Raw genomic sequence first — 26,454 nt, 5'->3', positions numbered from 1 at the left:
TTTCAGCCACCAGGTTCCAGATATAGCATGATGCCAACCAGACTTCCCTGGACAGACAACCCCACCAATGTGTCCTGGAGCTCAGGTTCCCCAGAACCCCGCCCCACTAGGGAAAGAGAGAAGCAGCATCTGGAACCTCATGGCTGAAAAAGAATTAATATATAAAGCCAAACAAATTGTTGACTAATCATGAATCTAAAGGCTGGAATAGTGTAGATGAAGATCTGGGAGGGGAGGTCTTCATTTTGTAGATAGCTAGTAGGCATATTTTAGTTATATTCCAAAGGGCCTGTGGCTTATTATTTTCCTGACACCTTACAGAGTAAGTAGTAAAACTGGAATTGAAACATCGACAGCTCTGCTCTCATGAGGGCCTTCTTGCCTGTTTGCTCTGCAAATAATGGCCAGCGCTCTTTAGTTTGTTTGTTAATGTGCTACTGGGAAAAACTATCTTGAAAGCATTCGGAAAAACCTCTTAGGGATATCTGTAAGGTTTATGCCTAAACCTCCCTTGTCCCTTGAGAGTATGGCCTTCATTCATTTCCTTTGGATTCCTCAAGTGTCAACTGAAGTTATAAAAGGATTATCTTTTATTTATTAGTCTATTTGATACTGAGGGAAAAAAAAAACCCATTGCCATGGCAAAGGGAACTATTTAATAAATTCTCAGTCCCTTTACTGTGTTTACACCAATCTTATCAGATTCATTCTCATGCAATTGAGTAATTGTTAGTCTGTAGGGCAAATGGAGTGTTTTTTTTCCAACCTTAGAATTGATAAGGTTAATTAATATAGTTAATATTGACTGTTGTTCTGATCATTTAAAATGGAAGATGGGTGATTTTTATGTGCTAGGTACTAAGTGTTTCACAGAGATTACCTTATTTCTATTATTAGCATCCTTAGTTTTCAGTTTAGAAAGTGTTTTAGAGGTTGAATAGGTTGTTCAAGATAACGCAGCTGATAATTACTCAAGGTCAGCAGAGCCAGGTTTTAATCCCAAGTTGTATGATTCCAAAATTTTATACTGTGCTATGTTCATTCCCAAACTGAACTGGGCTCTTAAGTGGTGGCATACTGAATTCATTCAGATAACATGAGACATTTATCATTCCCTTCAAAGAGTATAGAACCAAAAATGGGAGAAAACAACAATAATAAAACCAAGTAACATTAGGAATAAATAATTCAAGTGGAAAGAAGGAAAGCAAAGAAACAAAGGCCAGTTAACAGGGAAGAGAAATGAAATAGGCTTAAGAATGGTGAGATTTTTATTTTTATTTTTGACACAGGACTGCTCAGCCCTCGATTATGGTGGTGGTGGAGGTTGAAGGAGGTTTGGTGGTAGAGTGGGGTATTGAACCTGGGACCTCAGAACCTCAAGCATGAAAATTTTTTCCATAACCATTATGCTATCTCTCCCACCTGATGGTAGGATCTTGATCTCTACCTTCATCTTCTAAGACAGGAAGCTGTGTTATTACTTTAAGGAGAGTCTGGCAGAGTGACAGGATATAGGCTACTGTCAACAGAAGAATGGGACACTTTGTATATGACTTTAGAAACTTTAGAAAAGAAGTGTCAGAAAAAGTGCCAAGAATGAGACTAAGGGATGAGCTTTTGAAGTGATTAATGGGAAATCACTGCATTCATTTGAATGCCTAAATGTTATCTTAGTGGATAAGAAATCATTTCAACCCCTTTGTAGTACTGTTAACATTTAAGTATGGTCTAGACACACATGATACCAGCAGCTGGTTTGGTTGGAGTGTGATTCTAATAAGATTACAATCATTGATCACAGAAACTGTTTATAACAGAGGACATCTTTTCCACCTGACTCTGATCAGCCAACCACCTTCAGGACATGGGTCACAAAGGAATATGAGTGAAAGAACATGGGACATGTGTCCATTCTTTGCCATTCTTACTCAAAGGTTTTTAGACACCTTGCCAGTGTTTAATAATTGAGCATCTCGATGGTATCAAGCAAAGAGTTAGGGAGCACCTACTATATGCTGGCTTCTCACTAAGGAAATAAACTGTAGTTACTATTAATTTAGGCATGAAATCCTGCCAGTTATTATTTTTTTTTAATTAAAACATTTCTCAGATTGACATTCTGCTGTTTCATTTGTTATGATAGTAGGTCAAGATCTAATATCTCACATTAGGATTATTGTCAGAGCCTGCTAAAATAGAATAGAAAAGAAAAAGTAGTTGTAGAGACAAAGGGTCATATTCAGTTCAAGTCAATTACAAAGCTCAGTCCCTATCACAGACAAACTCCCATAAATCATCACACTAATTGTTGCCTGTTGTAGTGTGTGGGCCGCAGAGAAGAGAGAGAGGGGGTCCAGAGTGAAGAGGAAACACAAATCTTTATTTGCGCTGGCACCTCAGAGTTGGGTGCTAGAGAGGCAGGTTGGGCCACGTGGAGGTAGCGAAAATGGCCGCCTCACGCAGTAACCTTTCCTGCGTCTGAACACCGGAGTGAAGCGCTGGCAAGAGAGCGAGGTGCAGAAGAAGAAGGGCTTTTATAGGAGTAGCTTTCATGAGAATGGGAAGGGGGAGGAGTAACCATAGCACTCCAGGATAGGATGATAACTCTCGTGAGAATGGGAGGGGGGAGGAGTAACCAAAGCACTCCAAATATCACGGGGATATAGACAATGCCCTGAGGGCACAACATGGCTGAACAGGCACTCCGAGAATGTCCCAACTCTCGAGGGAACTAGCAGTAGCCTGAGGGGACAACATGGCAGATGTGACTGCATGGGCACAATTTCCCAGCAGTTGCCCACCTCCAATAGTAACAGTAGCAGCTTCATGAGGTACTATTCCAATTGTCTCTCTCTCTTCCCCTCTCTCCTCTCTCTTCTTCCTTCCTTTCTTCCTTCCTTCCTTCCTTCCTTCCTTCCTTCCTTCCTTCCTTCCTTCCTTCCTTTCTTTTTCACTCACCTCCAGGGTTATGCCCGGGGCTCAGTGCCTGCACTACAAATCCACTTCTCCTGGAGGCCATTTTTTTCCATTTTTATTGGACAGGACAGAGAAATTGAGAGGGGAAGGGAAGAGGGGGGAGGGAAAGACATCTGAAGACCTGCTTCACTCTCTCAATTCAGTTTCTGGTTGTCTTTATTCAATCAATAAAGATAATAAAACCAAAATAAAAATATTAAAAAAATTAAACAGAAAGACAAGTCAGTGGGGAAGAATTTTAAGAGGAAAATAAATAGTATAAAGTACAGAGATATATTTTTTTCTTCAAAAAAAGAGTAGGAAGGAGAGTGAAGGAAGTCTTAGTAAATAGTTAAACCATGAACAACTGAGTGCTGATTAATTTGAAATATAAGGGTTTCTTTTCATTCCTTCCATTAAAATTGTAATTATATATAATACCTTATGTTTATGGAATAAACATGAAAATAGATAAATAGTCACAAACATGAAGATAAAGTTGAAAAATGGGAAGAAAATGTTCTATGTGATGATATGTGAATTGTAAGTAAATTCACTAACTCTTAATACATAAAGAATGGATCTAATGGAAGAAAGCCCATTATCAATGCACAGGAGGATGGTATATTCATCCTTTGCCCAAGTTTAGTCACAGTTTTCATAATATAAAACTAATCCTTGAAATGCCTGGTAAATATGTTGATTCTGTGTACAAATGAATCCTCCACTTCTGAAGGCTTGGTGGGGGCTGCGATTTAGGTCACCGATGCACGTCCAGTGATTTTTGGTGCCCTTTCGGGAAACACACCATTTGGCATGATCCTGGTAAGAACTGAAGTAAGACCGTCCGGACAGCTTAATGGCTTTGACATTGTAGACATGGTATGGAAGAGAGCAGTTTGAAGGAAGCTCTTGTCTCTTTCGCTGCCAGGTTTCTGTTAGCAAGTGTGTTTTCAACCGCTGAGCCATCCAGGCTGCAAAGATGTCTAGAGATTATAAAGACAAAGATAGTGGGGTTAGTCTTGATACTTAGTTCAGTTCCTGAAAATATCCCCAGAAAGGGAAATCATCATTCACCTCCCTGATATGTGGAAGTCATGAGCACATTTCAATAACAACATAAATGAAATAGTGGAAGAGAGAGTGTTTTGTGAATGTTAAAGTGATGTGTAAGTAAAAGTTATTATCATCATTCTCATGAATTTCTGAAAGTATTTTCTGTTACATACAAACAGGGGAGCAAAAGAACTGACAAGACCTGTGGAGGAAACCAGGATACAGAAATTATTAGAGGGAAGTCGGGCGGTAGTGCAAGGACCGGCATTAAGGATCCTGGTTCGAGCCCCTGGCTCCCCACCTACAGGGGAGTCACTTCACAGGTGGTGAAGCAGGTCTGTGGGTGTCTATCTTTCTCCCCTTCTCTCTGTCTTCCCCTCCTCTCTCCATTTCTCTCTGTCCTATCCAACAATGATGACATCAATAACAACAATAATAACTACAACAATAAAAAAAAACAACTAGGGCAACAAAAGAAAATAAAAAAAGAAATTATTAGGGACCAGACTGCAAAGACTTTTCTAAGTCATCCCAAAATATTTGGATTTTTTTAACCAATGGAAATTTAAATTTTTCTTTAAAAAATTATCTTTATTTATTGGATGGAGACAGAAATTGAGGGGTGAGATAAAGGAGAAGGGAGACAGAGAGACACCTGCAGCACTGACTCACCACTTGCAAAACTTTTCCCCTGCAGGGGACTCAAAACAAGATCCTTGTGCATTGTAATATATGTGCTCAACCAAGTGCACCAACTCCCGGCCCTGACAACGAGAACTTTGTAAGAAGTGTTCATGGAAAATCTGATTTATGACCAGAAACTGCCCCTGCAGCTACAGACAGACTATGACCCACATAGTTAACGACTGCCACCTCTCCAGATTCAAAGGAGGTCTCGAAACTTTACATCAGGCTCAACCTGACGCTGTTGACTGGCTACGGAAGAAGGGCAAACGCTAGAAGAAGAAGAACCAGAAATATCATGCAGGCTGAACAGGGAAAGGTGCATTATAGTAGAAACAGATAAAATATTAGCTAAACCTAGGAATGACACAAGGGCTTATTAGAGTTATCTAGTGTGAGCACATAGAATGAAGCAAGGGAGAGCAGAGGACCACATTTCAACCCAGTCACCTAAGGAGCAGGCAGAGAAGGAATATTTGGAAGAAGAGACTGAAAGACCAGCAGACTATACATTCCCTTCAAGTCAGGGAAGGAAAGGACGTTAACAGTACCAAATAACGTAGAGGCTACTTCAGTCCCATTCACTTCGGGATCTAACATAGGGCTTGGCAAGTGGTAGACATTCAGTAAGTTATAGTCAGAGAACAAAGGACAGAGGCTGGGTGGTAGCACACCGAATTAAGTGCACAGGACAAACTCAAGGATCTGGGTTCGAGCCCCTGGCTCACCACTTGCAGGTTGGATTGTTTGACAAACTGTGAAGCAGGTCTGTAGGTGTCTATCTTGCTCTCCCCCTCTCTTTCTTCCACTCCTCTTTTGATTTCTCTCTGTCCTATCCAACAACAACAGCTATAATAACAACAACAAGAACAAAATAGAAAAAATTGCTTCCAGGAGCAGTGGATACATAGTACAGGTACCAAGCCCCAGAAATAACCCTGGAGGAGGAAAAAAAAAAACAAAAACAAAGGATGGAATGAAAGAAGCAAGGACAGAAACCAGGTCACCTAAGACTTTGGTGATCGAGGATGATAGGAGAGTGTCTGTAGGCAGAACAAAACTGTAGTGAAAGAACACTGAGCAAGAAGAGTCCCTGAAGAAGGTATATAGAGTGAGAGAGTGGAACTAGAAGAGAGAGGACAGATGAACAGATGAATCAAAGTACTCTGAAACTAGAGTAGGTTTCAGGGCAAAGGACACACACAACTCCTGTTCCTGAAGGGAGAAAACAAATAAAAAGGAAACAGGAGTTCTTGGGAGAGGCATATACTATTATTGCAGTGTTTTCTCCTCGGACATCTGTTCTCTCCGTGAAGGAGAAAGTGAAATAGTATAGAAGGTAAAGCAGTAGAAAGGATTTGAGACTAGGGAAGACTTAGAATAACTGCTTAGCGGATGGAAGAAGAGAGAGACATAGCAGTAGTCTCATGCCCAAGAGGGGCTACAGAGTGAAGTTTTATTGGTCCCTGGCTGGATGATCCTAAGATATTTTTGGGGATTTGGATAAGGAAACTTGCTATTCATCTGAAATAGAAAGATACTTGAAATAATCCTTGACTTCATTTCTCTATTTTCTTCCTCATTTTTTCCCCTTTTCCCTTAACTTCTCTTCCCTCAACTAAATATGCAGGAGCCCAGCCCTGCCCCAGCAAGAAGCCAAAGTGAGTCTAAGAGCAGTCCCACGTAGCATACTGTTTCTCAGCAGTCTCTCTTACCTTCAAGATAAGAATCAGACTTGGCAAAATGAAGGAATTTTTGTCCTTGAGCTGACTGAAGTGTGGTGAGGTGCTGGCCAGGGATCTCCCGTGAGGTGGACCCAGTGCACAGCTGACGAATATAAATGAGCTCCCGATTAAAGGTGGTCGGGATGAAACAGCTGTAAATATTTGGGTTGCAGATCAGGAGCTGAGAATCTGGATCAAGAAATAATAAAGGTTGAAAATTAAGTCACAATAGTAAATGCTTCTTAATGTTATAGGTCTTGTGAATGAAAAAATATAATAAACAAAAAGAACAGTATTCTTTTCTTTAAGCTAGTACTTTTTAAAGTTTTTCTTTTATCTTTATTTACTTATTGGATAGACACAGGCAGAAATTGAAAGGGAATGGGGTTATATATATAGGGAGAGAGGCAGAGAGACACCTGCATCCCTGCTTCATCAATCTTGAAGCTTTCCCCCTACAGGTGGGGACCAAGGGCTTGAACCTGGGTACTTGTGCACTGTAACATGTGTGCTCCACCAGGGGCACCACCACCCAGTCCCTATTAAGCTAGTACTTTCTAAAGTAGGAAAGTAGGTTTTGTTTTTTTTTAAATAACTGACATTTATTGAGGACTTCCTATTGTCTAGGCTCTGTTCTATGACTTTTATATAGATTTATTATTTTAATCCTCATAGTAATTTATTTTACTATTAGGAAGAGGTCATTATTTTATCATTAGTGATTTAAAAATTTTTTTATTTATAAAAAGAAAACATTGAATAAACCATAGGATAAGAGAGGTACAACTTTACACAATTCCCACACCAGAACTCTGTATCCCATCCCCTCCCCTGATAGCTTTCTTATTCTTTAACCTTCAGGGAGTATGGATGCAAGGTCATTGTGGGATGCAGAAGGTTGAAGGTCTGGCTTCTGTAATTGCTTCCCCGCTGAACATGGGCGTTGACTGGTCGATCCATACTCCCAGTCTGCCTCTCTCTTTCCCTAGTGGGGAAGGGCTCTGGGAAAGCAGAGCTCCAGGACACATTGGTGGGGTTGTCTGTCCAGGGAAGTCTGATTGGCATCATGTTAGCATCTGGAACCTGGTGGTTGAAAAGAGAGTTAACATACAAAGTCAACCAAGTTGTTGACCAATCATGGACCTAAGGGCTGGAATAGTGCAGATGAAGAGTTGAGGGTTCCTCCATTTTGTAGATAGCTAGTAGGCATGTTTTAGATATATTACAAAGGGCCTGTGGCTATACTAGTTTTTTTTTTTCTGTTTCTTTTTTCCCCTGAGCCTAAAATCTGATATGCAGGTAGATCCAAGTTATTGCTTGAGGAGTTGATGTCATGGCTGGAATAAGGACCAGAAAGCTGGATCAGGGAAGACAGTAGCTCCCTAATATGGGAAAGGTATATAAATATTGTTGACTGTAAGACCCATCGATTTGATATGATCTGGGGTCCATATTCAGCTTAGGAGTCTATGTGACCTCTGTATCCCTGTAGATCTGAGCACATATTCTGTGGTCATCAGTAGGAACATTCCAAGCTGCCCCAATATCAGGACCCATCTTCCTCAGGTGTAGCATAGAATATGTTGTTCATTCTCCCTTTGAAGAATGGGACATTCTCTACCATTATTGATCCATGTTGAGGGCAAGGTCCTATGGTGGACCACAAAGGGGTCTATTGTGTTGTTCCTGATAGAAATGACCGGTAACAATGGAGAGAGGGTCTAGGCCCATCATGTCTGTTTGGGAATCTCAGGACTCCCTGATTAGGGCCCAAGCTGATGGGGTGGGCTGTTAGTGACTAAAGAGTCATGGTTAAAGTATGCCAGTCTCTTGCCCTTACTCAGCTTTTGCAGTTTTTGTTTTGATGAAGTTAGCTTTGGAGTGAGTGAGAGAACTGTAACAGAAAGTAGGTGAGGAGGGTATCTAAGTCTAAGTAGGTATTATTTCATTATGAACTTTATACTGACTCACTACAGACTGTTGTGTACTTTTACTTTCAGGTATATATTTTGCCCTAATTTATGGATACATGTGAACATATGCTCTATCTTACGGGACCTGATCTATATCTAGGTTTTCAGAATTTGTTGGGAAGTGAACCTCCTAGAATGGAATTAGAGAACACTATGAAAGGAAAGGTCTCACCCGAGTAATGAGGGTAAAGGGTTGACATTCCATGTCTGACTTCTCTGGATACAGTCTGAAGTGAAGCATGCTGAGGTGGTCCTCCTTGCATTGATTAGGTTGGGACTGGCAGATGCAATATCATTTGGTATGAATTGAGAGAAGCATGCAGGAAAGTAAGCCCCACCCTAGAAGTTCCAGGACTGGGGAAATATAGGCTCTATAGAGGAAGTGGGAGGTTCCCGTTGTCTTAGTGTTTAAGAAGACAGTAGATATTTATTGCTATAATCACATTGTTTGGCAACTGGGTTAACTTTGAAATACCCCTTCATTAGGATTTACTGTATCATATACAACATCACTATAATTTATGTCCTTTGACATTATTTGTATATAGCTGTGCCACTGGTTGCTTCTGTTCACCCTGGTCTAAGCTTTTAAGAGAGTCAACATATCAAAGACTCAGCCTATGTATTAAAAAGATTCAGTCTGTGCTTTAGAAATTTTGAGACCTTCAATCAATTTTCTCCTCTTGTATTAATTAGTGATTTATATTACTACAAATTAATAGGAATGTACATAAACACCATTTCCACCACAAAAGACTATGTCCCATCCCATATCCCCTCCCCCCCATCCCATGAAGCCGAATATCCACCCTCACCCTCAACCCAGGGTTTTTACTTTGATGCCCTACTTCAAATTTAGTCAAATTCTGCTTTTAGTTTTCCTTTCTGTTCTTCTTTCTCAACTTCTGTTTATGAGTGGGATCATCCCATACTCATCTTTATCTTTCTGACTTAGCTCACTTAACATAATTCTTTCTAGCTCCATCCAAGATGGGTCAGAGAAGGTGGGCTCATTGTTCTTAATAACTGTGTAATATTACATTGTGTATATATACCACAGCTTTCTCAGCCACTCATCTGTTGTTGGGCACCTGGGTTGCTTCCAGGTTTTAGCTATTATGAATTATGCTGCTATGAACATAGGAGTACACACCTCTTTTTGGTTGGGTGTTATGGAGTCCTTGGGGTATATCCCCAGGAGAGGAATTACTGGGTCATATGGAAGGTCTATGTCTAGCTTTGTGAGATTTCTCCAAACTGCTCTCCATAGAGGCTGGACCAATTTATATTCCCACCAGCAGTGAAGAAGGATTACTCTGTTCCCATAGCCTCTCCAGCATTTATTGCTGCTGTCCTTTTTGATGTATGCCATTCTCACAGGGGTGAGAGGTGGTATCTCAATGTTGTCTTTATTTCCACTTCTCTGACAATCAGTGACCTGGAGCAGTTTTTCATGTGTTTGTTAGCCTTTTGGATCTCTTCTGTAGTGAATATTCTGTTCATATCCTCTGCCCATTTTTGGATGGGGTCATTTGCTTTTTTGGTGCTAAGTTTGCTGAGCTCTTTGTATATTTTGGTTATTAGCCTCTTGTCTGATGTATGGCATGTAAAGATCTCCCATTCTGTGAGGGGTCTCACAGAGAGAGTCCACTCTGGGTCAGATTTCTTCCCCCAAATAGTTCACAAATGAGTATCAGTGAATTCAGAAAGCAAAAGAAGGAGGAAGGAAGAAAAGAAGAAAAGAACAAGAAAAAAAAAGAGCAGTGAAAGGAAAAAGTTGTTTGTTTTTTTTGAATTAGCTAAGAGGAAGGAAAAAGGAGAGTAGAGGGAAGAGTTAGAGAGAAACAAGTTCCTCTTACAATGCATAGGACACCCAGTCACCTAGCAATGGAAAAAACAACAGTTAATTTTGGTCAACCTGAAGAAGGAGGGGGAAAAAGGGACACGCAGATATACTAATAGTAATATTAAATTAAAATGGAGCAAAAAATAAACCCTAACAGTCAGTCTTCAGCTTGGACCACTCCATATTGGCTGAAGGCAACCTGAGCAAAGACAGCCAATTGTAGGAAGTATCCAAAAAAAAAAAAAAAAAAAAAAAAAACACCTCCAGGTTGTCTTTCCCAGGGGTGAGGCTCTGATTGGTCAGGTATTTTGTCACTCAAATAAAGCTCCAGCCACTTAAAAAAAGAAAGAAGGATAACAAAAAGGAAAAGGCTTGGAATGACACCCCTGGTGAGCCAGGAATCTTGGTAAAGAAAACAGCTCAGCAGGCAGCCTGCTAGGAGAGGCTGTCCAGCCCCTGGGGGCTTGTTCTGGGGTGGGGAGGAGGGGTGAGCTCAGAAATAAACTATTTTTCTTTCTTTGTCCCCCTGGCCTCTGTTTTCCAACTCAAGAGTGAGTTATAGGACTCCTCCTTGGTGTCACCCTGAGGACCCCTTATTCACCCTCCTGCTGACAGCCCAGTATCCTACCCTTTCCAGAGAATCCCAGGTCACACGCTGCTGCTTGTTGGAGCTCATGCCAGCTGCTGCTTGCAAGTCGTCATCTTGGCCCCACCCATTAGTGATTTTTAATCACTGCCCTGACTTTATTTTATTTTATTTTTTACTTGATAAAACAGAGATCAATTCAGAGGGGAAGAGGAGGTAGAGGAGAGAGAGAAAGACACCCGCAGCAGTGCTTCATCACTTGTAAAATTTCTCCCCTGCAATCAGGGACTAAAGATTTGAACCTGGATCTTTATACATGTTAGTGTTTGTGCTCAACCAGGTGTGCCACTGGTTGACCCCCACTATCCTCATTTTATAGGTTAGTCAGTGAAGAATCTATCCCATGTCCAGATTTATAGCTCGTAGAATTGATATTAACACTGATGTAGGGGTTCATCAGACAGCTTGCCTAGAATGGCATTTGTTTTGTCATAAGTGTACTCCAGGTTTGAGCCTAGCCTACTACTACACAAAAGAATGTTTTCTTTCTTTCATTTGATAGGACAGAGAGAAATTAAGGCAGGAGATGGAGGTCAGAATGCTCAGAGGCCAAAAAGTCTGTCTGAGAGGACTTCCAGAGAAACCAGTGAAATAAGAAATTTACTAATACATTTCCAGATCCCTTCCTCAATACTGCTAATTTTTTTTAAGACTCTAATTGCTTACCTATAGCTTCATATTGGTTGTATTTAAAAGTCACACAAATGCCAGTTTGCCCATTTCTTGTCCCCGTGGGTGGATAACCATAGCCTTCTTCAGGAGTTGGAGGAAACCTGGGAATAGAATGAATCAGCCAGAACCCCTGGACTCTGTTCCATAGCAGTAGGCCTACCAAAGACACAGTTAATGCAGATAAGTTAGAAAAACAAAGCTTCTTTCAAAAATGTAAGGCTGTAATATGCAAGCTTATACTTCAGGATAATGTTGTCATTTTTTTTTAAGGCTGACATTTTCATGGATTATGCTCTCTAAAGATTTCACAATCAACTTAGTTATATATCATATTATTCCACTCCTGGTACCAAGCTTCACAAAAAGGGGAACCAGGGCTGTCACCCTGTGAAGAGTTAAAAGAAATTTCATATAGAAACCACATGGAAAAATTTTGTTTTGGCTGAATGTAAATTTGCTTAATTGGAATTTGACCTTGTTAAACTATATAGTCATCTGGCAAGTTTCAGATAATATCTTTATTGCTAAACAGCTAAGTTATTCTCAAAAGCTGACTGAGAAACAGAAAAAAAATGTCAAATAAAGACATGCACTTGCCATAAATCGTTGGAAAGAACAAGTACTCAATTATTTGTAAGAGTTATCCATTTCCATGAGCCCACCCACCCCCCAAAAAAAGAAGAGGCACAAAGATAAAAAAAAAAGGAAACCAGCTAAAATATCAAAGTGAATGGTATTAAGTGAAAATCTCAAGTAAAAGAATATGAAAGCCAGAAAGCGAGAAAACAAAGATTTTCATCATCATGTAACGTGATTAAAAAAAAAGAACTTTGTCTAATAGTCATCTATGGCTATTTCTGTATTTATAAATATATTCAGTAGAGTTGTGGTATGCTAATTAGGCTTTCCAGTTTGCCTGTGACTTTGCAAGCATAAAACTTATGCTTATTTGCCTAATTGTTAAGTGAAATCAAACGGCTGTCAGCTATTTCCCTTTCAAAGAATACATCTTTTTTTAAAATTATTTATAAAATGGAAAAATGGAAATATTGACAAGACCATAGGATAAGAAGGGCACATTTCTATACAATTTCTACCACCAGAACTCCATATCCAATCCCCTCCCTTGAAAGCTTTCCTATTCTTTATCCCTCTGGAAGTCTGGACCCAGGATCATTGTGGGATGCAGAAAGTGGAAGGTCTGGCTTCTGTAATTGATTCCCCACGGAACATGGGTGTTGACAGGTCAATCCATACCCAGCCTTTCTCTCTCTTTCCCTAGTGGAGCAGGGTGTCCCGGGAGGAAGGGCTTCAGGATACGTGGTGGGGAAAGAGTGCATCTTAAGAAAGCACAAGACTGCTCTCTCAGCAGATACAGGGTGAATCCTTGTGGGTGAGTGGGAAGTGTTCAAAGTCCAGTTGCCTAATAGAACTAGGTGACCTTCAGGTCTCTTCTGCCCAGGTAAGCGTGCTATTGTCTGAAACCTTCACCTTACGGTTAGGAATTTTACAGAATTTCAGGGCACATATTAGCAAACAAAACTTCCCTGAGGAGAGTTCCTGGGGATAGCCTCTCCTTGCAGTCTTTTTTTTTTTTTTTTTTTTAAACCTATGACAACAGCTAATCAGTTTGGAAGAGAGTGGCCATGGTAAGTTGTTTGAAGCAAAGATTTGAGCATGTTGTATATTATAAAAATGGTCAGCTTCCCTGTAAATATAAGATCATTAGGAGGGCAACTGAGCTAAGTCAAAAAGCTTTCAGAGCTCATGACACTTGACAAGCATTACAACAGTCATAGACCAAATCTAGCTTGCAGATGCATGTTACTAAGTTTGTCTAATGCTTAAAAAAATAAATAAAAACTTTGAATGCACTGCCAATATTTAAAATCCGGGTAGATTTTCAATATAGCTTGAAAAACTGCACCCACATAAGGCAAGTTGAGTAGAAACTGCCCCTGTAAACCACTTTATTATACAGAATATATATACATATATTCACCACTTCTCTAGACTCTTGCTTAGTTCAGTTCTCTTTGATTGCTGACATAACTTGTCTGTCCCCAAAGTCACTGTTAGTTTAGAACCTCCTAAAGAAACTTGTTGAGGGGCTAGGAGGTGATGCACCTGGCTGAGCGCACATGTTGCAATACGTGAGGACCCAGGTTCAAGCCCCCAGTTCCCACCTGCAGGGGGGAGAGCTTCGTGAATGGTAAAGCATGTCTGCAGGTGTCTCTCTACCTCTTTCCCTTTCAGTCTCCCTCTCTCTTTCCATCAATATCTGGCTGTCTCTAGTAAATCAACAAAGATAATAAAAAATCTAAAAAGAGAGAGAGAGAGAAAAGATATGTGTTATTATGGACAGTTATTTATCATGTGTTCTAAAAATAGTTTTAATAGTTTATTTATTTATTTTATGATAGAGCCAGAGCCCAGGACTCTGCTGCAGTATATAGGAAACAACAAAAATTAAAATAATAAAAATTATCATATTGTATAATGGCAATATATTAAAAAGTATAATAAAAATCACTCTAACATGAAAATTATCTGAATAAACTTTTCCACAAATATTTTTTTCAGATACACACACACTTGCAAATATTGGCTGTCATTTGTAGTAAGTGCATATATTTGCCATAAAACTTGTACTTTAAAATGTTTAAAAATAAAAGGCACCATGAAAGAAGATTGCTGAGCCAAATGAAGTGATTTTAGCCGGTGGAAAATCTGTCATGAATTTTGATTACTTAAATCACTAAGAAGAAAAGATAACTTTTTAGCACGAAATGTTAAAATATTCTCAGTGGAATGTTTAAGAAAATGTTGATTTCCAGAATGGAAAGAGGAACTAAGAGCCTTTGTCATACCTTTGGTATGTCCGTATTTTCTGCTGTAGTTCACAGCTCCAGGGACTCCATCATTATAAATCACATAGGCAGTGTTGTTACCCTGCAGGAACATATTTTTAAATAAGTGACCACGTTGGTTTTTTTTTTTTTTTTTGCCTCCAGGGTTATTGCTGGGGTTTGGTGCCTGCACCACGAATCCACTGCTCCTAGAGGCTATTTTTTTTTCCTAAGGGCAAACATTTTCCACTCACAATTGCTCACAAATTATTTCTACCAGCTAGCCAGCCTGCAATACAGAACTTTTTCATGAATACAGTCAGGTAATCCATTCCCCAAGTATGCCTTTTCTATCAATATGAATTCTGTGGCTTATCAGAAAAGGACCAGAAAGTCTATTATTTATTTATTTTTATTTATTCCCTTTTGTTGCCCTTGTTTTTTTTTTTTTTTTTTTTTTTTTTTTGTCGTTGTTGTTGGATAAGACAGAGAGAAACGGAGAGAGGAGGAGAAGACAGACACCTGCAGACCTGCTTCACCGCTTGCGAGGCGACCTCCTGCAGGTGGGGAGCCAAGGCTCTAACTGGGATCCTTACACAGGTCCTTGCACTTTGAGCCACATGCGCTTAACCCGCTGCGCTACTGCCCGACTCCCAGAAAGTTCATTTTTTATGATCTCACGGTCGTGTCCTGTGTGACAGGAGTCTACTCATGTGTGAGGATATTTTTTATTTCTCAGTTGTTTTAGAAGCTTCTTTGGCAACCAGCATATAATAATGGAGTATTTCAGCATTTGTTCAGGAAGTGAAGGAGGAATAACCAAAGACTGTGTTTCTTCCCCCCTGTTAATCTTATAGAAACCGCATAACCGGGAGTCGGGCTGTAGCGCAGCGGTTAAGCGCAGGTGGCGCTAAGCTCAAGGACCGGCGTCAGGATCCCAGTTCGAGCTCCGGGCTCCCCACCTGCAGGCAGGTCCCTTCACAGGCGGTGAAGCAGGTCTGCAGGTGTCTGTCTTTCTCTCCCCATCTCTGTCTTCCCCTCCTCTCTCCATTTCTCTCTGTCCTATCCAACAACAACGACATCAATAATAACTACAACAATAAAATAACAAGGGCAACAAAAGGGAATAAATAAATAAAATAAAAAATAAATAAATAAAATTTTTAAAAAGTTAAAAAAAAAAACCTGCATAACTGACTGCCAGGGTCTGGTGTCTTTTGCCAACTTTGTGCTTTACCCCTTGGTCATGGATTTGTGGTTTATCAGGATTCCTTAATTCTCTGACCCCAACCACACTTAGAGGGAAGTATTTTTCTTCCATCTATTTCCCAGTGTGTTTAGCTTTCTAATATGATGTTTTGTAACCTAAGAAAAGTGATGAGATTGAATGTGTGATATTGGATTCCCTCTGCTAAGGCAACATATGAGTAAACTCTCCAAATAGTTGGTCAAAATGAAGCTATTGTTTTGATAGTATCTTTTTTCCCCTTATTTTGGGAAACTTGCTCATATTTGTTCTGTACGATTCCACTTCATTTTTTATTTTTAAATCTCAGACATAATTGAAAGTGGGAAAGGACCCTTCATTTAAAAAAAAAAAAGGAGTTGGGCGGTAGTGCAGCAGATTAAGCGCACGTGGCATGAAGCGCAAGGACCAGGGTAAGGATCCCGGTTGGAGTCCCCAGCACCCCACCTGCAGGGGCGGAGGTCACTTCACAAGTGGTAAAGCAGGTCTGCAGGTATCTATCTTTCTCTCCCCCTCTCTGTCTTCCTCTCCTCTTTCGATTACTCTCTGTCCTATCCCACAACGATATCCCACAACGACCCCAATAATGACAATAAGAACAACAATAAAACACGGGCAACAAAAGGGGGGGATTGAACCTGGGACCTTGGAGCCACAGGCATGAGAGTCTCTTTGCATAACCAGTATGATATCTACCCCCTGCCTGGTTTAGAATTCTAAATAAGGGTATAACCAGTGACTAAAGCTAAATGGCTTGTAAAAATAGTGAAGGGAGTCTTCTAATAAGGAGAAGAGATCATAGACTCGAGAACAGAGCACTCTAAGCACTTGCTTCTGGGTAGTTTTTGTTCCTATAACCCATACATTGGGTGTTATTTTGACTAATGGATATCAAACAAGAGGGCTCTCTGTCCTCGCTCTAGCAGGGAATCTCTTTGGTCAAGGGCAAACGATTGCAATGTAATTTGAGAAGTGTTACTATGAAGGTGTTTGGATGGTTCTTTTATTTATTTATTCATTTATTTTAATAGGTCAGAGAAAAATTGAGAGGGGAGGGGAGATAAAGAGGAAGAGAAAAAGAGAGGAATCTGCCACACTGCTTCACCGTTTGTGAAGATTTCCCCCTGCAGGTGAGGACTGGAGCTTGAACCTGGGTCATTGTGCATTGTAATACATGCATTCAATGTGCCACTACCCAACACCTAGAAGGTTGTTATTTACAAAGGCAAAAGAGGAGAAACAATGCCAAATATAACCTGGATAATGACCCAGGATATATTTGGCAATGCCAAATATAACCTGGATAATGACCAGGTTACCTTGACAATTAAGATTTGGAACCAGTTGGCCTGATTTTGTAGTCTGTTTTCTGTTTAACTCCAGATCTGGAGAGATAGCATCATGGTTAGGCAAATGGCTTTCATGCCTACGTGTCACATCAGGTTGAGCACATACATTGCCATATACAAGGGCCTGGGCTCAAGCCCCCAGTCCTCATCTTCAGGAAGAGCCTCAGGGGTGGTGAAGCAGTGCCACAATTGTTTCTTCCTCTCTCTCCTTTTTCTCTGTCCCCTCAACTTCTCCTTGTGCTATCAAATAAAATAAATATGAAATATTCAATTTGTTCATTTTTTGGATATAGAGAGAAACTGAGAGACGAGGGAGAGATAGGAAGAGAGAAAGAGACACCTGCAGCACTACTTCACTCCTCATGAAGCTTCCCACCTGAAGGTGGGGACCAGGGGCTTGAACCTGCATCCTTGGGCTTTATAACATGTACCTCTACCAGGTGTGCCACCACCTGGTCCATTTAAATAAACATATAAAAAAGACATTCAGGGGCCAGGTAGTGGTGCATCTGATTGAATGCACATGTTACAATCTGCAAGGACCCAGGTTTGAACCCCAGGTCCCCACATGTAGGGAGAAAGCTTTGCAGATGTCTCTCTGTCTCTCTCCATGACTCCCTTCCCTTTCAATTCCTGGCTGTCTCTATCCAATAAATAAATAAAAAGTATATATATATATATTTTATAGATATATAATATTTTCATGCCTAAGGCTTCTAGGTCCCAAATTCATTCCCCAGCACCACCATAAACCAGAGCTGATTAATGCTCTGGTAAGAAAAAACAAAAACAAAAAAACAAACAAAAAACCCCCCTCAATTCCAGGTCAAGAAGTGAGAAAGAGTTTTGTTCTCATGGCTACTTGTGGAATATAGCCCAGTTTCTAAAGAACATCCAATTTCACCTAAATACTATCCATGACTGTTACTCTTCTTCTTTTTTGCTAATCAGACATGTTAAGCACCTCTTGGTATTATTTTCTTTCTGTGATGCATCACACAAGAGCAAGATTTACTGAAGGTCTGAAATGTTGAATGGGGCTGGGAAGATAGCACCAGAGAGCAAGAGAGCACGATAGGTGTGTTCACTCCTGAGGCACCAGAAGTTTTAGGTTCAGTCTCCAGGGCTACTTTAAGCCAGAGTTCAGCAGTGCTATCGTAAAGAAGGAAGTGGAGGAGGAGGATCAAGAGGAGGACGAAGAAGAGGACTAGGAAGAGGAAGAAGAGGAAGCTGAAGGGGAAGGGGAAGAAGGAGAAGGAGAAACTAACAACAAAATAGCTCACTTGGATAGTGAACTTGCTTTGTCTGGTCCCAGGTTTGAGCCCTGCTCCCACCACAAAGGAGGTATCTTGGATATTGTGGTGCATATCCCTTTCTTTTGCTTCTATCTCTGTATCTGAAAAAAAAAAAAAAAGCTGACCTAAAGCCCTAGTGACAACAACAACAAAAAAACTTATTATTATTATTTTTATATTTATTTATTTATTTATTGTCCCTTTTGTTGCTCTTTTTTTTTTTTTAATTGCTGTTGTAGTTATTATTGCTGTTGTTATTGATGTCGTCATTGTTGGATAGACAGAGAGAAATGGAGAGAGGAGGGGAAGACAGAGAGGGGGAGAGAAAGATAGACACCTGCAGACCTGCTTCACTGCCTGTGAAGTGACTTCCCTGCAGGTGGGGAGCCAGGAGCTTGAACCGGGATCCTTATGCTGGTCCTTGTGCTTTGCACCACGTGCGCTTAACCCGGTGCTCTACTTCCTGACTCCCAAAAAAACACTTATTTTTTTTAATGGTTTTGCATCTCTATGCCACCCTTCCCTTCCCCAACCTCTTAGATCTCTTCTTACACCTTTTAATTCCTAGCTCCAGTCTTCTCTCTCTCTCTCTCTTTTTTTTTTTTTTATTTTACAGAGCATCTTACTCTTTCCTTTTCTCAGCCCCTTGGGCCACTTATGCATTCCCAAACATCACTATTGTATTCTGACAAACTTAACCATCTGTGCTCAAATTAGATGCATAGATTTCTATAATGTTTCTCTACTTCATCCACCCCATTTTCTGTGGGGAAATAATATCAGAGCTTATTTTGTTACTGATGTTTTCTGTTTCTGTTGTCAGAAACAACATGGAAAACAAGCAGCCGCTGGTAGTTTTGATTTTACAAAATAACCTATTTACCCAAAATACAATTGTTATTGAGATCAAACAATTCCTTTAAACACCTAGAACAGTGTACATCACAGGTAGTCAGTCAAACAGGCTGCAAATAATTTTTTACTTTGATACTCTCTCAGAAGTCTGGTTTAACACACGGGATAGCAATTTCCTGTGTATTTTGAGTAAATATCCAGAGAGACATGTGCCTAACAGTGTCCTTGTGGGAATTTAATTAGTTGATACATGTAAAGGCGTAGCACATTCTAAGTGTTGGATCATTTTATATATTTATTTTTCTGTAAGTGATTAATAGAAAATGCATAGGTGAGTGTAATTAGACGTCTGGTATTTGATTTCACCTGCTACCCCTACTTGGAAAATAACATACTGTCATTGAAAAGCAAATGGTACTTGGAACACTGGGTAATTGTGCACATTGAAACAGCCAGCAGGCATAACCAGTTATGCTTCTGTGGCTGGTAAATTCCACACAGCAAGTTTAATCTCCAATTAGGTAAATTTGTTCTAGGGACTTGGACCAGTTATAGATTTCAGGGGCCAGGTGGTTGTGCACCTAGTTGAGCATACACATTACCATGCACAAGGATCTGGGTTCGAGCCCTAGCTCCCCACCTTTATGAGTGGTGAAGTAGGTCTGCAGGTGTCTATCTTTCTCTCTCCCCTTTTTATGTATCCCATCTCTCAATTACTCTCTATTCTATCCAATAATAAAATAGAGAGAAAAGGGGAAAAATGGCTTCCGGGAGTGGTGGGCTCATAGTGCTGGTAAGAAGCCCCAGTGATCATGCCGGAGGCAAAAACAAACAAAAAAGCCATAGCTTTCAATCTACTATTTAGAAATGATTTAAAGAAAACTGAGTAGGACTTCTATAGGGTCCCCGCCACTCATCACCATGGCATAAGCCACACATATGCACCACAGAATATGTTGCTTTGTGACAGAAAACGTCATTTTTTCCCTGCTTACACGGAAGGATAAAATAACAAGTACTGTTGGAGGCTAGACCCCACTATATTGAAGGAGGCTCTGTCTAGACCTTTTAAAAAAATCTTTTGGTATTATCTTTATTTATTTATTGGATAGAGACAGCCAGAAATTGAGAGGGAAAGGGGTAATAGAGAGGGAGAGACAGAGAGACACCTGTAGCCCTGCTTCACTGCTGTTGAAGCTTCCCCCTGCAGGTGGGGACTGGGGTTTGAACCTGGTTTATTGCACACTGTTATGTGCGCTCAACCAGGTGCACCACCACCCAGCCCTAGTCTAGATCTTTCTGTCTGGAGAGGAAAAAAAATAAAAGGCAAATTCTGAGAGAACTGGTAGAATTGGGCAGCCAGAAGACAAGAGTGTATGATTAAGTTCACTCCTTGTTCAATTAATACCACTGGATACTGTACTGAGCTTAGTGACCATTTTGGCATTGCTATAGGGTCTAGTGGCATAACCCCTAAGGTCTTGGTCAGATTAATTCAGATAGTTGTCTTGTGCTAATTCTAAGCTAGTTTTCTTCAAGATTCTAGGATTGATGGTTGGGTGAGTCAAACATTGGATGAGAAAACTCTTTGTAAAGCATGGGGTTCTGTTTTATGTAGTTCAAATGAGTCAAATACATGATTGACTAACATACCTTGGAGGCATATGCTTCATACAACTGCTCTAATGTCTTTCCCAAAACACTCTGGGTGGAGTTCATTAATTGCTTACTCCTCTTCCATCTTCTGGTCGTAGAATCTAGATAAAGGTACTCTAAGCCAATATCTCTTTTTTCTTTGTCTTGCCTTTTGGGTAACTTGTAAAAGGTAAACCTGATAAAGAAAATAATTATGAGTTACTAACATTTGCTGACTGTATCCTTGGTGTCAGTTACGGTGTTAAGACACTTAACTATGTCATTTACGTATGGCCTCTTACTATGCGGAAAGGGGTTTATTCTAATGGCCCTATTTCAACTGTTTTTGTTGTTTTCTAGAGAAGAAATTGCAAATTGAACTGCACTTGATGGTACATATGCCTAAGCCATTAGCTGTCTAGGGTGAGACCTTTGTAGTCGAAATCCATATGCAGTGAGAGTAGCTGCAGCCTCTCTCTCTCTCTCTTTATCTCTCTCTCCTCTCTCTCCATTTCCTTCCCCCTTGCACTTTTTTTTTTGATAGCAAATGAGAAACAGAGAGAATGAGAGATACCTGCAACACTGCTCCAACCACCTGTGAAACTGCTTCTCTATAGAAGGGGAGGTAGGGGCTTAAACCCATGTCTTTAGCCATGATAATGTGTGCATTCTACTGAGTGTGATGTCACCCAGCCACAGGGGGCCCAGCCACAGGGTGAGAAAAGGCTAAGGTCCAGGCCTGCACTGGAGATATCCTGAACGTATTTTTCTCTTCAGTTTTAAGTGCTTGGCATGCTCATCTCGGTGCAACTGGGAGCATGAGTGTGAGATTTGGGTTTGGGTTTCAGGGCTGGTGCAGGCTGCCTGGAAACTGGCTTACGTCACATTTTCCAGCTCTCTTTATCAGGATGCTCTGCATTAAGAATTCAGAATTGAGAATTGATTTAGCCAAGAGCAGCTAAATCAATTTTACCTAGCTTTCCTAAATCAACTTACCTTGACTTCCTTTATTGTCATATCCTGTCTGTATATCTCATTTGGGCTTCTCACAGGCAGATTAGGTGTTTCAGCCCGTAGAGTGTTCAGGCATTCTTAGTACGCCTAATTCAGGGTGTTTGAATGTTTTCTGTTAGCTTTTTTTTTTTTTTTTTTTTTTGGTGGGAGGAGAATGTTGTGGAGATTATCTGGAGGGTTTTTATTCTTTTAAATATATTTTTATGTATTTAGTATTGGAGAGAGACAGAAAGTAATTGAGAGGGGAGGAAGAAATAGAGAGGAAGAGAGAGAGAGAGAGAGACATGCAGCACTGCTTCACCACTTGTGAAGCTTTCTTCTTGCAGGTGGGAACCAGGGACTTGAACACAGGTCCTTGGGCATTGTAATGTGAGCATTTAACCAGGTGTGCCACCACTTGGCCCCCAGATTATCCTTTATAGTATATGAATTTGGTCCTCTATTAAAAGGCAGTGGTAAAATAAATCCTCACTTAGCATTATTATAGGTTTTAAGTGAAATGATATGTAATGGAATCAGTTTTGCCACAGGCTAATTGGCATAAATAATAATTAGGTTTCTATATAATGCTTCTGGCCATACAACATCATAAAATCTCTAAATAAAGATCCAAAGCACTTCTGATATTAAATAGTAATTTGCATACATACACACATCCATTTTCCAACCTTCTTATTGCAGTCTAGGGTCACAGGTGGCAGGAGCCTCCCTGATGCCTGGAGCACGAAGCAGGCGCTAACCCTGGACATGATTCCTATAAAAGGCACATCACCCCACCCCCACCCCATACAATCACACTTAACTCATTCTGAGACGATTCAACTTGTCAGTTTACTGTGTGCTTCTCTGGGAGGTGGGAGGAAAGTAGAAATACTTGAAGAAAACCTACTCAGCCAAGTGTGCAAACTCCATACTCAACAGTGGTCCCAGCTGGGAGGATCGCTGACTTTTTTTTTTTCCCTTGTTGACATTGTAATGAAGTGCTATTCAAGGACCTAGTGTATCCTCAAGTCATCAGGATTCAGTCTTATCTGCAGACATTGTCAAATTTCTCCCTGGGCAAAATTGTCCTAGTTTAGCAAAATCCTCTCTAATAGCATGGATGACCTTGCAAATATTATCAGTCAGTCAAACAATGTACATTCACTGTTACCATATAGCAGTGTCTCACAATATTCACAAAAGCTTCCGTTCTGGCTTTCTTCAGTCATATGCTACTATGTACATAAACTCCCTCCTGTCAAGACAAGGTTTTTGAATGTGTTAGAGAATATGGAATACTACTCCTTGGGACTGATTTCCTGTGCCTCTGCCTTTCAACTCTTGTAGTAAGTTGTAGAAGCTTCAGACAGTGTCACCGTGTTTGCTTAGTTCAACATGTTCTCTGACAGATACTGATAAGTCACATGTTCATTTGAAAGAGGCAATAGTAAAGATTTTGTGGCCTGAGCTGTAGTGCATTGCATCAAATGTTGGACTGTCAAGTGTGAGGTCCAGAGTTTGATCCCTGACATTGAATGTTTCAGAATAATGCTTTGGCACTCATTGATTAATAAATAAATAAATCTTTACAAATAAAGTTTACATATTGATCATAATTTGGTGCCCCCTCTTTAGTCCATGGTGTGTAGAGTCCCAACTTGTCTTGGACAACCAATTCAACTAGCATTTTTGATTATTTTGCTTGAATGAACATGGTCAATTATTTGTGGAAGATTCCTGAACCATTATCTATTCCATACCTCTGTGTTCAGGTCAGGTAAATTTAAATACAAACATGTTTCAGGGACCTCCAATTCCATAATTTGAAACCAAGTTTAAAATTTTGTTCCAGTTCTGCTTAGCTGCTGCTGTTAGGGATCCAGTTACATAGTCACAGAGGTTAGTAACTCCAAAGTTTTTTTTTTTTTTTTAAACTTCTTCCCGTTCCTTTTTTCCCCCCTTTTATTGGGGAATTAATGTTTTACGTTCAAGGGTGAATACAATAGTTTGTCCATGCATAACATTTCTCAGTTTTCCACATAACAATACAACCCCCACTAGGTCCTCTGTCATCCATTTCCAGGACCCATACTGGAAATGTCCTCCATTTCCATTCGCCTGACCCACCCGAGTCTTTTACTTTGGTGCAATACACCAACTACTTCTTCCTGTTTCTTATGACCTTTAGCCCATCCACTCATTACCAAGTCTTCCCAGATTTTTCCTTCTCTCTGTTTCCACTACCACTTCTTTAACTTGCTCCATGCTTTTTCTCATCTGTAATGCTTTGGAAGTCTTGCTGGTCCCTGTAACTTTAGACTGATCCATGTACAACCAGGCTTCATAGTATTGCCAGTGGGCTTGCTAGATGCAGGTCAACTCGAAGTGCGTTAGGACCTCCCTTTCAAGGTCAAGTCTAGACTCTCTCGCTCAGCCCATGCAGATCTTTATACCCTGACTCTCACCTAGCTCTTTTAATTCACCTCTTGTCATTCCTTAATATTCTTCCAAAGCATCAACAATACCACATTGCTTTCCAACTCTCATCACTAATCCTTGCCCTTGGATTTCTTCATTATTTTTTTAAGATTTTATTTATTTATTGATGAGAAAGATAGGAGGAGAGAAAGAACCAGACATCACTCTGGTACAGGTGCTGCCAGGGCTTGAACTCAGGACCTCACCCTTGAGAGTCAAGCACTTTATCTGCTGCACCACCTCCCGGACCACATTCTTCATTATTCTTTAATTAGCCTGAGATTCCCTTCTATCCTCTTTGTTTTCTTACAATTATTCACAAAACTTAGCTTAAAACTAAGTTTTTCCTCAGCGGCTGGGTGGTGGCACACCTGGCTGAGTGCACATGTTACCATGCTCAAGGAGCCAGCTTCAACCCCCTGGTCCCCAGCTGCAGGGGGGAAGCTTCACAAGTGGTGAAGCAGGTCTACTGGTGCTTCTCTGTCTCCCTCTTCTCTCTCGTTTTCTCTCTGTCTCTACCTAATAAATAAGTAAAACTTAAAAATAAAACTGTTGAAAAACAAGGTCAGAAGACAAAACACTAAGCAGAACTTGGAACGAAGTTGGTGTATTGCACTAAAGTAAAAGACTCTGGGGGTAGGTTGCGGGGAGCGGTTCAGGTCTTGGGACACGATGGCAGAGGACCTAGTGGGGGTTGTATCATTAAGTGGAAAACTGGGAAATGTTATGCGTGTACAAACTATTGTATTTACTGTCGACTGTAAAACACAATCCCCAATAAAGAAAAAAAATAATAAACTATTCCCCCAGAGAAATGCTTGAGCTCTGTGCTTTCCAGTGGTCTATTACTCTTACCGTGTAACCATGAGTTCCTAGAGGGTAGGATGTTTTGTTCATATTTATATTTTATAATCTAGCACAGAGTCTGGTATGAATTCAGTCATCACTGAAAGACTGAATGACTGTATCTGTGTTCTTTAACCTGCAGTTTGCACAAAGCTTGACATCAACCACAGCGGCAAACCCAAACACCATAATTAAAGAGTGAAAAAATATGATCAAAGCTTTAGGAGAATCCAAGGCTTGAATATAGCACTGTGTTTAGTTTCTTTGCCACTATGCAAGAGGCCAGTGACCTACCACGCACTCCAACAGCAGCCTGGGCTGCCTAGTAAGGAAGGTTAACCAAGTTGCTTGCTTCATGTCTGATCAAAGAGATGCTTGGAGAACCCTTTGAGGAGAATCTTCAGACAATTAAAGGAAAATGCCAATTGAAAGAATTTGGCTTTACCCCCAGGTTTGTGGCTACCAGCCTGGCTTGCTGAGAGCAATACATCAGGCCTATGAGAGTGTGATCAGTCCTGCCACATGGTTAACTTTCCACATGCAGAAACCTATTCTCATTTTGGGCATTTGATCCATTTATACACTTAAACTTCCTTTTTTTTTTTTTTTTTTTTCCCCTAAAGGGGAGCATTGGGATAGAAGTCTCCTTAGGAATTTCACAGCTAGCCAGTTTGCCAGTGGTACTCTGACTTTCTCTTAGCATGTAGCAACATTTACATTTCATTTACCTACCAATCCACAGCTTCACCTTCTTCATTTCTGCACGATATTGCTGTTGCCACCGGGGTCCCGAAACAGTTCAGAGCAAGCAAAGCAAGGGTTGCTCTTAGAAATCTTGCTGACATTTTCTGCCTGTTGCCTTTACTCCATGTCCCAGCAGGAAACTTCTCCCCATAAAATGTGGAGTCCCAGTTTCAAGTCTCTCGGGCTGTGCTGGCTCTGACAGTTGAAGTCTATTTACCTCTGCTGTTCGGGCATTTTCACAATGGGATGAGCCTCATGTAATTGTGTGATTCTGTCACGACACGCCAGCGTGACTCTGGATGCCTTTGTGCTGAATTGTTGACTAGTTTGCAAAATCATCAAAAAGCTCTGAAGGAAACAAAAAAAAAGGGAGGGGGATATATAGTTAACACTTAATTGAACAGTATGTAGTAGGAAGTTTAGTGAGCAGAACTCCATTTTGACTAGACAATGGTGAATTAATATATTTATGTTTTATCTGTGATGAGTGTCAGAATGAGAGCAAAGGTTTGGGATTCACACATTAAACAGAACTAACAAAACCTTAGAATCTATCTTTTGTAAAAGTTTCTGTCTTAAGGAAATAGCTACTAAAGGATACT

At 40.4% G+C, this 26,454-nt stretch overlaps 2 protein-coding genes across 2 annotated transcripts in view; one reads left to right on the top strand and one right to left on the bottom strand.

The window, feature by feature from the left end:
* LOC103115007 (uricase) overlaps positions 1-26,454 on the top strand; it is a 113,103-nt gene that overhangs the window by 41,334 nt on the left and 45,315 nt on the right. The gene's annotated exons all lie outside the window — the stretch shown is intronic.
* On the bottom strand, positions 3,560-26,428 carry DNASE2B (deoxyribonuclease 2 beta). The gene is made up of 6 exons (XM_016188881.2): positions 25,841-26,428; positions 20,807-20,984; positions 14,430-14,511; positions 11,554-11,715; positions 6,414-6,611; positions 3,560-3,944 (listed from the first exon to the last, which is right to left on the bottom strand). Exons 1-6 carry the CDS (start codon positions 25,951-25,953, stop codon positions 3,604-3,606), a joined length of 1,074 nt encoding a protein of 357 aa, XP_016044367.1. The 5' UTR covers positions 25,954-26,428; the 3' UTR covers positions 3,560-3,603.

Source organism: Erinaceus europaeus, chromosome 11 (genome assembly GCF_950295315.1).
Source record: "Erinaceus europaeus chromosome 11, mEriEur2.1, whole genome shotgun sequence".
NCBI classification, from domain to species: Eukaryota; Metazoa; Chordata; class Mammalia; order Eulipotyphla; family Erinaceidae; genus Erinaceus; species Erinaceus europaeus.
This window is presented reverse-complemented; position numbering and strand designations above follow the sequence as displayed.

What these genes read in the sequence shown, in the direction of transcription:
- DNASE2B (XM_016188881.2), bottom strand. Translation starts at nt 25,953, where the DNA reads ATGTCAGCAAGATTTCTAAGAGCAACCCTTGCTTTGCTTGCTCTGAAC. An exon ending in AAAATACGGACATACCAAAG is followed by an intron (nt 11,716 to 14,429) that starts GTATGACAAAGG and finishes TGTCTTTGGTAG; the next exon opens with GCCTACTGCTATGGAACAGA. An exon ending in CAACCAATATGAAGCTATAG is followed by an intron (nt 6,612 to 11,553) that starts GTAAGCAATTAG and finishes TTCTTGATCCAG; the next exon opens with ATTCTCAGCTCCTGATCTGC.